A 13576-nucleotide genomic window follows, 5' to 3' on the forward strand; every position below is an offset into this window, starting at 1 on the left:
TTAGTTGCCAATAGGATGAATCAGTTTTTATGGAAATGCAATCTATGGACGTTTTAACATTTTTCTCAACAATCTTACAATCTTAAGACATATAACACCATTCTATTTCAGGTTTGCCCTATCCCTGTTCTCTTGCAATATTTTCATTAAATACTCTCTGATCCATTCATGTATAGTGACAATAGGTTTCTCCCAAGCTTAGAAAATATTTGATTTAAATGTTTCACAACAATTATTCAATAAAACATGACACTTAATATTTGTTTTGAAGTGTGATCTACTCTATTATGTATGGGGTTTATCCTCAAACAATTCTGCAGCAGTTTTATCAAGTACTGACATCTACGACATACACAATCTGAATTCATTAAGGGTAGTAGCCTTTGCAACCTTCCACAAACAGTTTTTAAATGCCAAACCCCTGAATCCTGCATTCTTCAACTTAGAGTGTAGATGTCTTACACAAAATCTATGATCTGAAGCAGGAAACACTTTCTCAAATACTTGAACTAACTCCTTTTGCTTGTTAGAGATGAAACACCATTGATCATCTCTAACTACCCCCAAATCAGATTTCAGCAGGGTTAAAAACCACTCCCTAGTCAACCTCATTTCTTTTGCAACAACAACATATGCAGCAGGATAAATATTGTTGTTTGGGTCAATGCCTACTGCTGTTAATAAAACTCCCTCCAAAAGGTCCTTTCAGATGACATTCATCAACACCTACCACCTGTTTCCACCCCCATTAAACCCATCTTTCAAGGCACCAACACAAATAAAGTTTTTCAAATTTCTGATCAGTATCCATGCCTAACACCACTCTGGGTCCTGGATTACTTTTTAGCAATTCATTAGCATAATCTTGCATCATTGAATATTGTACCTCAGGAGCACCCTCTATTGATTTTAGTGTAGATCTTTTGGCTCTATACGCTTGATCTCATTATACATTGACTCTTAAATCTTAAATGACATCAATCCTAAAATCCTTGACACTTTCTCTTTAGATCACTTCTGAATTTTTTAATGTTCTTGTCTGCAAGCCACTTTGACTTTATTTTTAACATGATAGAACCTTCCACAAGTATGATTGGAATTAAATTCTCTTATCTGAAAAGTGCATTCATCATTCACTTTGTGTGTATTTATCCTCCACTTACAATCTTCCTTAGCACATCTAACATACATTTTGACTTTGTCATTCTTGGTGATTTTCAAATGTCTCCTTGTTTTTATTGCATTACCGTGAATGACATTTCTAAATTAAGTTTGAGTGCTGAAGATCATACATAATTCAAAGGTAGGATCATATTGTTTCACAAGACTGAAAATAATTTTTCACTCTTCTGTTTCATCATCATCAGACTCCTTTTGACTTTGAAAGTCATCCTCACTCCCAAACAGGTCTTCCTCAGCGTCTTCATTGGTATCCACTCCATCATCTTTATTTTTTCATTCTGTTCTTTCATATTAATTTCTTCTACTTCTCTTTCTATTTGTTTTTCCAAAGTCTCTTCATCAATGTACCCTGTTTTTTGAGTACTAAATTCATCATTTTTCAAATTATAATCACTATCTTCAAAGGATTCAGATTCAGATTGTTTCAGATTTTCACCCTTTTCAAGTAACCCACCCTCCTAAGGTTGTGTACTACATTCACCAACCTGACTGTCCATAACATTGCCATCAACTTCAACATATATATTAATTTCTCTTTCAAGAGCTATACCAGCACAGATATCAAACAAAATCTCATCACTACTTACTCTGTAATACACATCTCCAAGCTTTGTGAAATATGTTCTATACCAAAATAACCAACCTCACTAGCCATTTCATTCAGTTTTGGAATAGACATTTCATACACTTCCTCATAATTAAATTTGTACACACATTTTCCCAAAAATATAATATAATAGTTGCTAACAAACTATTATTATTATCTGTAAAAAAAGAAAGCAACAAAAACAAACACAAAACAGAAATAGATTAACAATTAAAATTTCAATCACAAAAAAATTCATAAAAATTCATACAAAAAAAATGAATAAATATACACATATTTCCAGACAAGAACAACAACTAAAAACACACACGTGGTCCAAATAGAATAAACAGACAGAAAAAAAAAATATCGGCTATTGTTGGTTTCCAGACAATAACAACACAATAGAACATAGTGTTGGAGATAATTTCCAAACAAAGTACAAGGGACCACTTTCATTTTTGGAACCATAAATAACCCTATATTTAATATTAAAACACAAACCTGTTTGTATATTTTATAAAACTTACCGTACGAAGGAGGAGCAAAATTGTTAAACTCATGATCCCAAAGTGGCATTGCTTCAATCGGGTTTCTTCCCCCACAACCAATAATCAATTCTCGATTTCAGTTCAAAAAAGAACTTTTAGGGTTTTTGGATTTGGGAGAATCTATTGGGATTTGGGGGATAGACTTTTATAGTTGGGTTTTTTCCCTAGGTCAATTTTTTACCCGCTTTGCCACGTCAACATTTTATGCCATGTTTCTGGCCACGCGAGCTGTTGTTGTGTAACTTGGGCCCAGTTGGCCTCTTTTCCTGCCCACCCCACGCAAGCTGCTAGATGTTTAAGTTGCGCTCATGTGGATGTCGAAACCCTAAGCCCCAAATTCTCCGCGGCGTTTTTGAGCAATTTTGATTGGAAGGACCAAAATTACAACAAAATCAATACTTATAGAAAATTGCCAACCTGTGATTACTGTCCTAATTTTGCCACCCCTAAATTTACGGGATCAATTTTGCCCCCATATATATATATATATATATATATATATATATTATGTATAGGTATTCCAAATTTTCTTCTAAATAATTTGTAAAAGTCAAAATAAGTTCATAAAAAAAGATGGATCATAAAATATGATTTATTTATGGTGTCATATATATAATTTCTTTAATTTCGTTACCAACTACATTCATACCATATGGCAGATACCATAGCCATGCATAGATTCAAACTAATTTTTTAAAAATAAAATCCTTAATCCATTTTAACATAAAAAATACTCAAATTCTAACGCACAATAGATAGTTTATGACAGCGTAATATTAAATTTTAAAATACAAACTATACCCTTAAATATTTGTATTAATATCATAAAATATCTAAATCATATTTTAACCATCAATATAGTATCATATTTATTTATATATTTTACTCATATTCATCATTTAAGTTGCATTTATTTAATTATATGTCTATGTAAGTATATATTGTGTGTCACGATGATTATTTAAAAAAAAAAAAAAAAAAAAAAAAAAAACCTGAAATCAAGAAGGATTACTCACGTGGCAAATTCCCATTAAACCCCAATTAAAACCCACTTAATATGCCGGCTAAGCTAAACAACACAATCCTCAAACAACACTCCTCAGTCCTCTCTCTCCACTTTTTTCATCTTTATCAACTAACTCATAACCAGTCAAAACCAACCATAAAATCCCGAAACTACCCCTCCTTGCTCCCCAACCCCCAACCGGCCCTAAACAAAACGCCCCTTTCACACGAGGATATTTATGTCATTTCAAGCCCCATCAACCATACATCCTTAAACTCGCCGGCTTCAGTATCTATCTTGCCGCCACTTCTCAAGTAACATTTGTTCTACTCCTCATCCATTTCTTTTTTCCTAACAAATCAACAACAGCAGTGGAACCCCTCACCCCTTCAAACTCTACAACCTCTCTCTCTCACAGTGTGTTCCCTGTGTCTGCGGTGGTTTCGATGCAGAGCCACGGAGAAACCGCAGTTTTCGATCATTCAACAAGGCCCAAGAAGGCGAAATCCCGAGAAGTAAGTTCGAGATTCCTTTCACCAACCTCTACTGCATCTTCATCTTCAACTCATGATCATTATGGAAATCAATCTCCAAACACTACCCTTTCCCCTCTGAGGCAAAAGCCCAGATCATCCACTGATTCAAGAAAGCACAAAACCTTCCAAAACACGGGCTTTTTTCGCGGGCTCTGGCCCTCATCGACGGGCCAATCCCCCTCTTCAAACACAAAGCCCGATACCACTCTTGCTGACCACCTAGGAAACGACAGGCTCCAAGACCTGAAAGAAGGCAAAACCAAAGAAAAACCAGATCAAAATCCGTTGTTCTTGCATAGGCAAAGAAGCTGCTCAGAATTCAGCAGGTTTGAGAATGAGAAGAAGATTCGTAATGCTTCAAAAGAAAATCAGAAGCCCGTTTTGGGAGGATCCATGAGATACACAGGGAAGTTCAAGTTAAACTCGTTTAAATCTTCAAACTTACCTGCTGATCATAGCGTTGTCGTCCCTGGAAGGTTTTCAGTTGACGAAAATGCATTGAGAAAGAAATCATCTTCCAGAGGGTTATCAGATTCTGAGACACAAGACTCGGAATCGGAGTACAGCGACATATGCTCTGGCGGTGGGAGTTTGGACGCTGAGATGGCCAGAAAAGATACTCCGGCGTCGTACATGGCTCCAACAGTCAGTTCAAGAAGACATGGCATCGAAGTTGCTTCCAAATTCATGCATGACTCGGCGTCAAGGTCCACGAGATGGAGTGCTGATTCATGCCATAACCAGAAGCCCGTTTCATCCGATAACCATAACAACTCTCCAAAGATTTTCACTGTGAAGAACGGTAGTGGGAATTGGGCTTCTTCACCGGGCCGGTCGGGCTCGCCCAAGGAGAAGATGGGGAAAATGATGAGTTCCAAGCCCCCCACGAGCCCTTCAAGGGGAAAAGGAGTTGGAAATATTCTAAGTCTGGGGATTGAATTATTGAGAGGGAAGAAAAGTTATTCCAGTACTGCTTCATCGCCGCTCGGGCCGGGCTCGGCGGAGAATGTTCATCAATTAAGGTTGCTGCATAATAGATTGATGCAATGGAGGTACAGTAATGCCAGAGCTGATGCTGCAAATGGGAATATCATCAAACAGGCTGAGGTATGTGAGTCTGATATTCCACTAAATATTTTAATTTCGTCTCTTTTAATTATTATTATGGAAAAATAATATTTTTCAGCGTAAGTTACAATAACCTCTCCTAAGATTTAACATAATTATGAATAATTTCTTATTATTTGAAAAATTATAAACCGCATAATATTTGATGAAATTAATTATGTAATTTTTGAAGAGAGGTATGAAATTGTCAACTATGTACTTATTATATTTTTTTATTTACAAAAATAAAAAATTGTGAAAAATTTTGATATGGGGTGGATGAAAATTTTCAAAAATTATAAAAGTATATAGATCCACTTATTTAATAAAAAAAATTAAAAAAATAAATAAAATTATAATTTTTAGTCCACAAATACATTTATGCCAGTTTATCACAAAAATATATGAAAACCTAATAGAGACAAAAGGAATGGGCTAATTATTAGACTACCATCAAATTAGCAGTTAGTTGTAATTTTTAAATAATGAGGGGTATTTATAATTATGTCAAATCTTAGAAGATATCATTGTAATTTATTCTAATTTTTATCCTGTCACTATAGGTAGCTAGCACTTTAATTTTGGTCATGTAAATTACTCAACTTAACACATTCAGCTATTTTTTTGACAAATTTAATCCTCTTCTGACATTGGTTAATTTTTTGGTCCCCTTCGTATTGAAGTACATCTCATTATTGGTTTTGTAACTATAGGTCGTTAACACCAAATTTGTCAATATAAAATTAAATTTGCTGAAAATGGGGATCAAATATGAGATGTTCAGAACTAAATATGTAAATAAAGTAAATTACAAGATAAAAAATGCTACCAATTTATAGTTACAAGACCAAAATTATTATTACTGCTATTATCATCATTATTATTATTATTATTATTATGTGTTGATATATATATTTAAATGTTGCCTAATTAGATGTGGTGACTGGAAATATTTGATTCTGTATTTTATTTTAGTGTCAGTTTAATTAGTTATGTTAGGTGTTTAATTATAATTTCTAAAAGTCTTAATTTAGGTACAATATTGATTGTGAATGCGGATTTTGCTTGAAAATAAGGTACAAATTGTGGTCTTGATTTGAATTTTTTTTTCTGGATATTCTAATTAATTAGTACAAAAAATAATATTATTAGAAAATATTTAGTAAAAATGTCAAAGTTGTTGCTAATAAATAATACATATTAAAGTACAAGAATTTTGATTAATTTACTATAAAAATTTCCAGAAATTTAATAATTTAAATTTGTATAGACAACATAAAAATTGTCATAGATCATTGCCCATTGTCATAAGTATTCAAATTCAACTCTTATCACAAGTTTTTTCAAGCTACAATTTATAAATAATTTTAGGAAAAATTGTAATTTCTATCCTATAATTAGGAATTGGCATTTTTCATTTTGACCAAATTGATTTTTATAATCTAATTTGATAATTTGAGTCTCATATCGTCGAAAAATTCTAATAATTGTAAAGGTCATGTACCCAACACATATAGACAAAAATGAGATAAAATTATTAATTTTTTTAAATTACAGAACTAAATTATGAAAACCAGTTTGTACAGGTTCAAAATTGCCAACTCCAAAATTATAATTTTTCCAATAATTCTAACCACTTTTAAATTTCTAAATATCATTATTCTGAAAAATAAAAGTTTTTGTTACTATCCTATCCAATAAAATAAACTTAGGCCTAAATATATAAACTAATGATAAAATTGATACCACTAATATTTGTTTTTCTCAAAGCAAACAAATATATAATTATATCTTAAATATTCTTAAATAAATAAACTAATAGAAACCTACATCATGATATTTTGGGTACATTATATAATTCACACCCCCTAAAATTACACAATTTAGATCTCTATAGAATAAATATGTGACACAAAAAATGAATTTATTTCTAAGGTAATAATTAAAATAATTTTCTCTTATATTTTTCATAATTATAAATACTTTTTTATTATTTAAAAAATTATAAATACTTCTAAGAATTTAATGTCCATTTAATAAATAGCCCGGTACATAATTATGATTTACTCTTTTTTTTTTTTCTCATTTCATCATTTCATTTTTACAGAGCAAGTTCTTACATGTTTGGATTGCTCTCAATAAGCTACAACATTCAATGGTACAAAAGAGATTGCAGCTAGAAAAGGAGAAGCTGAATATGAAGTTGAACTATATACTTCACTCTCAAGTAAGTTTACAATATCTTGTACTAAATTACATTAATATCTCTTAAGATTAGATTTAATTACAGAAATACCTCATGCCCACTAAAATAAAAAATATATCAATTTAGATTGTAACTGTGATTACAAAGCCGGTGAATAGCAATTTATCCCCCTATGATATTGAAAATGAGCACATTACCCCCATATAGAAAAATTATAACAATTTACCCTTCTGTACTTTTTAAAATGAAAGGTAAAATTGCTTCATTTTAAAAATCATAGGGAGGTAAATATTTTAAAAGATATAGAGAGGTAAATCGCTATTTGTTTTATCATAGGGGATAATTTGCTCATTTGCAATATCACAAGAGGGTTGCTTGCATTTTGCCCAATATTTCTCTATTCAGTTGTGAATTTTTACTCTAAGGTACGTCGCACAAATAAGAAGTATTTTGTATAATTAAATTGCAACTTTAAAAAGTGTCAATATAATTACTCTATTATTTGTATAGATTGCTTATTTATTACATATATCCTACAGATTAAGGTGCTTGAGATTTGGGGAAATACTGAAAGACAACATTTATCAGCTGTTTCCACTACAAAAGATTGTTTGCATTCTGTTGTTTGTCCCCTTGTCGACGGAGCAAAGGTACGTATGTAATACACAAGCACACATAGTTACACGTTCCATACGTACACGTGTGTGTATTTTGTGGTACGGCAAACTTTTGTCCTCGGAGTACCCTTTCCTGTACTAATGTGATAAGTAAAAATATCAAAAACTTTCATATAATATTTTTAATATAAAAAATCACTCATATATTATAAATAAATAATCATACTCCATCCTGATCAACTTGAGCCTATTTTTTAAACTCAATGATTAAAATGCCTCTTCTAGTCAATCGGTCTAAAACTAAGCTTATTAATATATAATAGTTTTATTTATAATATATATAATCTATAATATATAATTATAATTTATAAAAAATATTATTTTAAAATAATTATCATAACCCATCCCCACCCCCCACCCCCTACAAGACCCTCCTCCTCCTTTCTGCCCACCCTAGATCTAGGCGACCAACGTCACCCCTAATGGATTGAGATACGACAGTCGCCCTTGCTGTTTTGGGTGAGAAGGGTTGGCCCCTCCTCTGCAGCAGCGGTGGCGAAATCGCCGCCGTTGCTGCTTCTTTTTTTTTTTAATATATAAATTATTTTTTAATTAATTTAATTAAAATAATATTTTATTATATAAATAATTAAATAATATTTTATTATTAATAAATATATATACTAGATGTGAGAGAAGGGCACAAATGTAAGAAAAAAAATATATTTTCATAGTCAATTCGCAGTCAAAGTACGTGTGGCCCAATTTTGTATGAAAGAATTTTTTTTTAATTTTATTTATATCATAGGGGGTAATTGATACTTTAATTTCACATAGGGTTTTTCGAATATTTCTATTATCACAAAAGGGTCCCTAAATTTTTTTCTATATTAATATTTAAGGCAAAATTATATTTTTAGTCTTATTGGAGACTGAAGTATGACACAATTAACATTGTATTTTTAAGAATTATATATTCAGTTCTGTAATTCATACCACCCTCATGAATTGGTCTTAATATTGATGTACTTGGTGCATGGCCTCGCATATTTGGTCATGGATTATTCTCTCTAGGCCGAAACGTGTTGCCGGAAAAAGATGTGTCAACATACGTACTTGTGATATGTCTTTTTCTGACAACACATGTTGGTCGAGAAATTTTTAGGGATAATTAAATTTGATAATTCAGGAACTTTGGATTAAATATATTAAAATTAAGACCAAATGTGTGGGGATATAAATTATAATTACTAAAAATATAGGACTAAATATGTCATATTTTCATAATTATAGGACTAAAAATATAATTTTATCTTATATTATCCATTTCATCCTGTCAAGATCACATGTCGATAATATTTCTCAAGTACACAATATAGCATGGTTATTTTTCATTTATAAATGGGAACTAAATAACTATTTGATACACTGTGAAACACAATATTGATGTCTCATCGCATGTACATGAGTATTGTCTGCTCTATCGTATTAGTTTTATGATTTTATTATGAAAATGTGTCCAACTTGAAAGACGAGATATTGGAACTCATAAACCATTCAAACGCCTTGTTTGTACCAATATTGAGAGTGCGTCGGCATCATACCTTGTAGCATAGGATATCAAACATCATTCGACACCAATTGTGTGGAAACAAGGCTATGTGCACATCTTTAACCCCTTATTCGGAGAATTGATGATATCCGCATGCATCACACATAAACGACAACGAGTAAGTTGATTAGCTTATAGGCTCTTAGACCTTTTCTTCATATAAATGAGATGTTCATATTTTTGGAATTGGATGATGAAAATTAATCTTGAAATCTTTAAAGGACATGCAAAATATTTGGTGCAGGTTGAACAACAACTAGCTTCATTTGCAGTTAGACATGCATCAGATCTTGCAGCATCCATCAACCTGATGTTAATTACTTTCACTCCTGAGGTAATTTAAAATCTAATTTTTAGTAAAATTTTTATTTTATTGAAGTTCATAATTTATTTTTTTATATTAAAATTTGTCGTTGCTTTACAACTTTATATACAAAACTGTCTAGTAATATTACTGCATTAACTGTCAATACATATTTTTTCAGGAAAAGTATTATTTTAGTCCGCTAAGTATGTCTAATTTTAATTTTAGTCCAATAACTATGTCCATTTTTTTTGGATCCAGTAACTTACGAAATTGCTTACTTTTAATCCCCTGACAGATTTTTGGACAATTTTACCCCTATGCAACTTTGAAAGACAGTTTTAGTCCATATGTACTCATAGGGGTAAAATTGTCCGAAAATCTGCCAGAGGACTAAAAGTAAGCAATTTCGTAAGTTAATGGACCTAAAAAAAAATGGACATAGTTATCAGATTAAAATTAAAATTAGGCATACTTAGCGGAAGTTAAATAATATTTTTGGTTTTATAATAATTTGGGTATAGTGGTATCAAAACTATCACTTTTGAGTCATAAGCCCTCTTCCTTTTATAATGGTACTAGCTGTTATGGCATACCCTCTCTGCGTTCATATAATGAATAATTATAATTTTAAAATATATTATAAATAAGAATGAAATATATAAACAACACATCACATTTAGAATAAATAAATGAATAAAATAAAATAATTTTGCAATATTATGGATACAAAAAGTCATACAAACTAATGTTTATGATTAAATTTTTCATATTAATATTGTATAGATATATAGATCAAAAGAAGAGTTTGAGTAGGAGTGCTTGAAAATATATAAGGATATTTTTAGTAATTTAAAAAAATTGGTGTCACGGTGTAGATTCAGGAAACACTCTAAAATTGTATTTCTTATGTGTAGTCTTCTCATTGAAGTGAAATATTTCTCATTTGCAAATAAGTTTATAAATGTCAACTTTTTCTCAAACGCTTGCATAATAACTTTATATATATATGGTTAAATGCTATTTACTCCTGTGATATATATGTGACAGGGCAAATACCCTAGGGGTGTGCAGAAAATCGAAAAATCGGCTGAATCGAAATTTTCGCTTTGGTTTTCAGTTTTCGGTTTTTCTTTTAAAAATTTTCAGTTTTTTAGTTTGATTTTTTATCATCGTTTCGGTGACCGAACCGAACCAAAAAATTGAACTTTTAAATAATAAAATAAATAAAATATAGTTTTACACATATTAATATTATATAATTATATTTAATATTATATATATTAATATTATATTATTAGTATATATTAATATATATACAATAAAAATTGACTATTTGAGTTTAATTTTGATATTCTGGTATTTGTATTTTTGAATAAAATTGAAAAAATATCACAATTTCAGCTTAAAATATCAAAATATATATTTTTTAAAAAAAAAGAAAAAAATAGTTTTTTTTTTTTATTTTTAAACCGAAAAACCGAACCGAACCGATGAAATCAATTCGATTTTCGATTTTTCAAAATCCCGAACCGGGTTCGGTTAACCGGTTTGGACACCCCTAAAATACCCTTTGTGAAATAAGAATTAGCAAATTATTCTCCTATATTTTAAAACATGAAGCAAATTACCTCCTATCAATGATTTAGATAGAAGGTTATTTACGTTATTTTCCGAAATATATGGATAATTTGCTATTTTATTTTTTACAAGATTTTTTTTGCTCATTTATTATATTACAGGGATAAATGGCATTTTTTCATATATATATATATATATATATATAATCAAATGCTATCAATTTTTACATTATAATCACTTGTCTACTCTTATTACGATTAATCACTTTTTAATTAAAAAGCACAAATATTTGCAAGCATCTCCGGAAAAAGGTGCAATGAGTGTGTGTTTGTGAATTATTACATAGTTATTTGCTTCTCTTTTAGGTCGAGAAGACAGTGGGAATATTGGGTGAATTAGCAATAGTAGTCACACAAGAGAAGCTGTTGTTAGAAGAATGCTTGGAGCTTTTCAGGATCATCTCTGCATTGGAGGTCAGTTTTCAATATCAATTTCGTAAATGGACCATGTTTAATTTGTTTGGTGGAATGATTGAACCCCACCAGATTCTGAATTCACAATTTTTTTACCACAAAATCGTTTATTTTTTCGTGAGAAGACCGTGCAATTTTTCGAGATTTGCGAGTTTAGCCATTTAAGTTACAACGAGTTCTTTTAAAGTTTGACATAATTATAAATACCTCTCTTTATTTGAAAAACCACCGATACTCCCATAATTTTAACAGTTGTCGAACATTAGCCTAATCAGTTAGTGTCGGTTAAGTTGTTCATTCATTTTTTATGATGAACTGACCAGAATGCCTTGAAAATTTATATTGCAATCTTATTTATTTTTCAAAATTTTTTTAAATTTTTTTTATGGACCAAGTGGATAATTTTTTCACAATTCTTTAAAACTTTTTCATCCACCTCGTCCGCTAGTTTTTGTACGATTTTTTCTTAAACAAAATATGGCAAGGGTAAGTTTAAAGTTGTAGGCCTCCATCCAAAATCAATATTATTTCATCAAATATCAGAAATATATTGATAATTTTCAAGTAACGAAGAATATATCCGTAATTATGTCAAATGAAAACGCCTGAGAATTTACCAGTTCGTTTTTGTACAAACAGATTGAAGAGAGGAGCTTGAAGAGTAGCATCATGCAATTAAAACTGTGGCAACAGCAGCAACGACCAGACATCTTGGCATAAAGATCTTCTATTCCAGTTGATGTAAAATTATTTAGGAATTCCAATAGAAGAAATTACCCGATGGATGAAGTCGGACAGGCATGAATCAAGAAATGTTTTAGCAATGTAGGGTACGAAACCCGTAGTGGTATCACTTAATCAACAAGCCCTAACCAACTATTACACTTGATGTGGAGTACGAAACTCCTTAAAATTATTACAAACCCGCAAATTACAGCAATAATATGATAATCAAAAGAACAGTAAATAGAAGGAATAAACCGTATGTTGAATGCGGCTCAGAACAAGTCAGATTCAGCGGCAACAGCGGACAAGGGTCACACGGCTCCAAACTCACTAAGACTTGGCCCACGGTTGCTCCTCACACCACGGTTCGTAGAAACAGACCCAGAATGAGAGACTCTCCCTCACACCCTTTCCCACCGAACACTAACAGGAAACCTCCTCACAACCGTTCACTCAGAATCGGAGACGGAAACCTCAGCCGTTCACACAGAATCGGAGAGGGTAGAAGTGTATCACAAAGGGGGTTCAGTTTTTCTCTCTCTCATTCGAGAACCAGAAAGCCCCAATTTATAAGGAGAGATATAGCCGAAGAGCAAGCGGGTTTTGGGGTGGCTTTCCTTTAGCCATTGGTTTGGCTAAGGAAAGCCACCACCATCAACGGTGGTGGAAGGGGAAGTCGAATCCGCCATGGATGGTAGTAGGAACGAAGAGAGGGAAAGTTCATAATGGCAGCGGCGCAAGAGGGTAAGAAATGAGAGAGAGAGAGAGTTGACTTATCGCCATGGATTAGGAACGAAGAGAGGGAAAGTTCATAATGGCAGCGGCGCAAGAGGGTAAGAAATGAGAGAGAGAGAGAGGAGAGTTAGGGTTACATAAATAGAGGTACCTGGGTCGGGTCAAGGGGGCCGGGTTCTGGGTCGGGTGAGGGCCATCCGAATGGGCCAGGGTCTTTGTGAGTCGGGCTGATGGGCCTCCCGAGTTGGGTCATGGGCCATATATTCCAACAATCTCCACCTTGGACCAAGACCTATCTGAAAGAGGGGAATGGTCATGGAGTCTTTAGCTGAATCTGTTTGTTTCATCATCGCC

The 13576-nt window shown here is 32.1% G+C and overlaps 1 protein-coding gene across 1 annotated transcript in view; it reads left to right on the forward strand.

The window, feature by feature from the left end:
• The window catches only part of LOC105167562 (QWRF motif-containing protein 3), a 15667-nt gene continuing 5790 nt past the window's right edge, over positions 3700–13576 (forward strand). Inside the window, exons 1-6 of the mRNA XM_011087336.2 lie at positions 3700–4968; positions 7076–7195; positions 7714–7824; positions 9648–9737; positions 11654–11761; positions 12401–12586. Coding sequence (XP_011085638.1) covers positions 3772–4968; positions 7076–7195; positions 7714–7824; positions 9648–9737; positions 11654–11761; positions 12401–12481 — 1707 coding nt within the window. The 5' untranslated portion in view covers positions 3700–3771 and the 3' untranslated portion in view covers positions 12482–12586. The remainder of the gene's footprint in view (positions 4969–7075; positions 7196–7713; positions 7825–9647; positions 9738–11653; positions 11762–12400; positions 12587–13576) is intronic.

This window comes from Sesamum indicum, linkage group LG8, assembly GCF_000512975.1.
Source record: "Sesamum indicum cultivar Zhongzhi No. 13 linkage group LG8, S_indicum_v1.0, whole genome shotgun sequence".
In the NCBI taxonomy this organism is placed as follows: Eukaryota; Viridiplantae; Streptophyta; class Magnoliopsida; order Lamiales; family Pedaliaceae; genus Sesamum; species Sesamum indicum.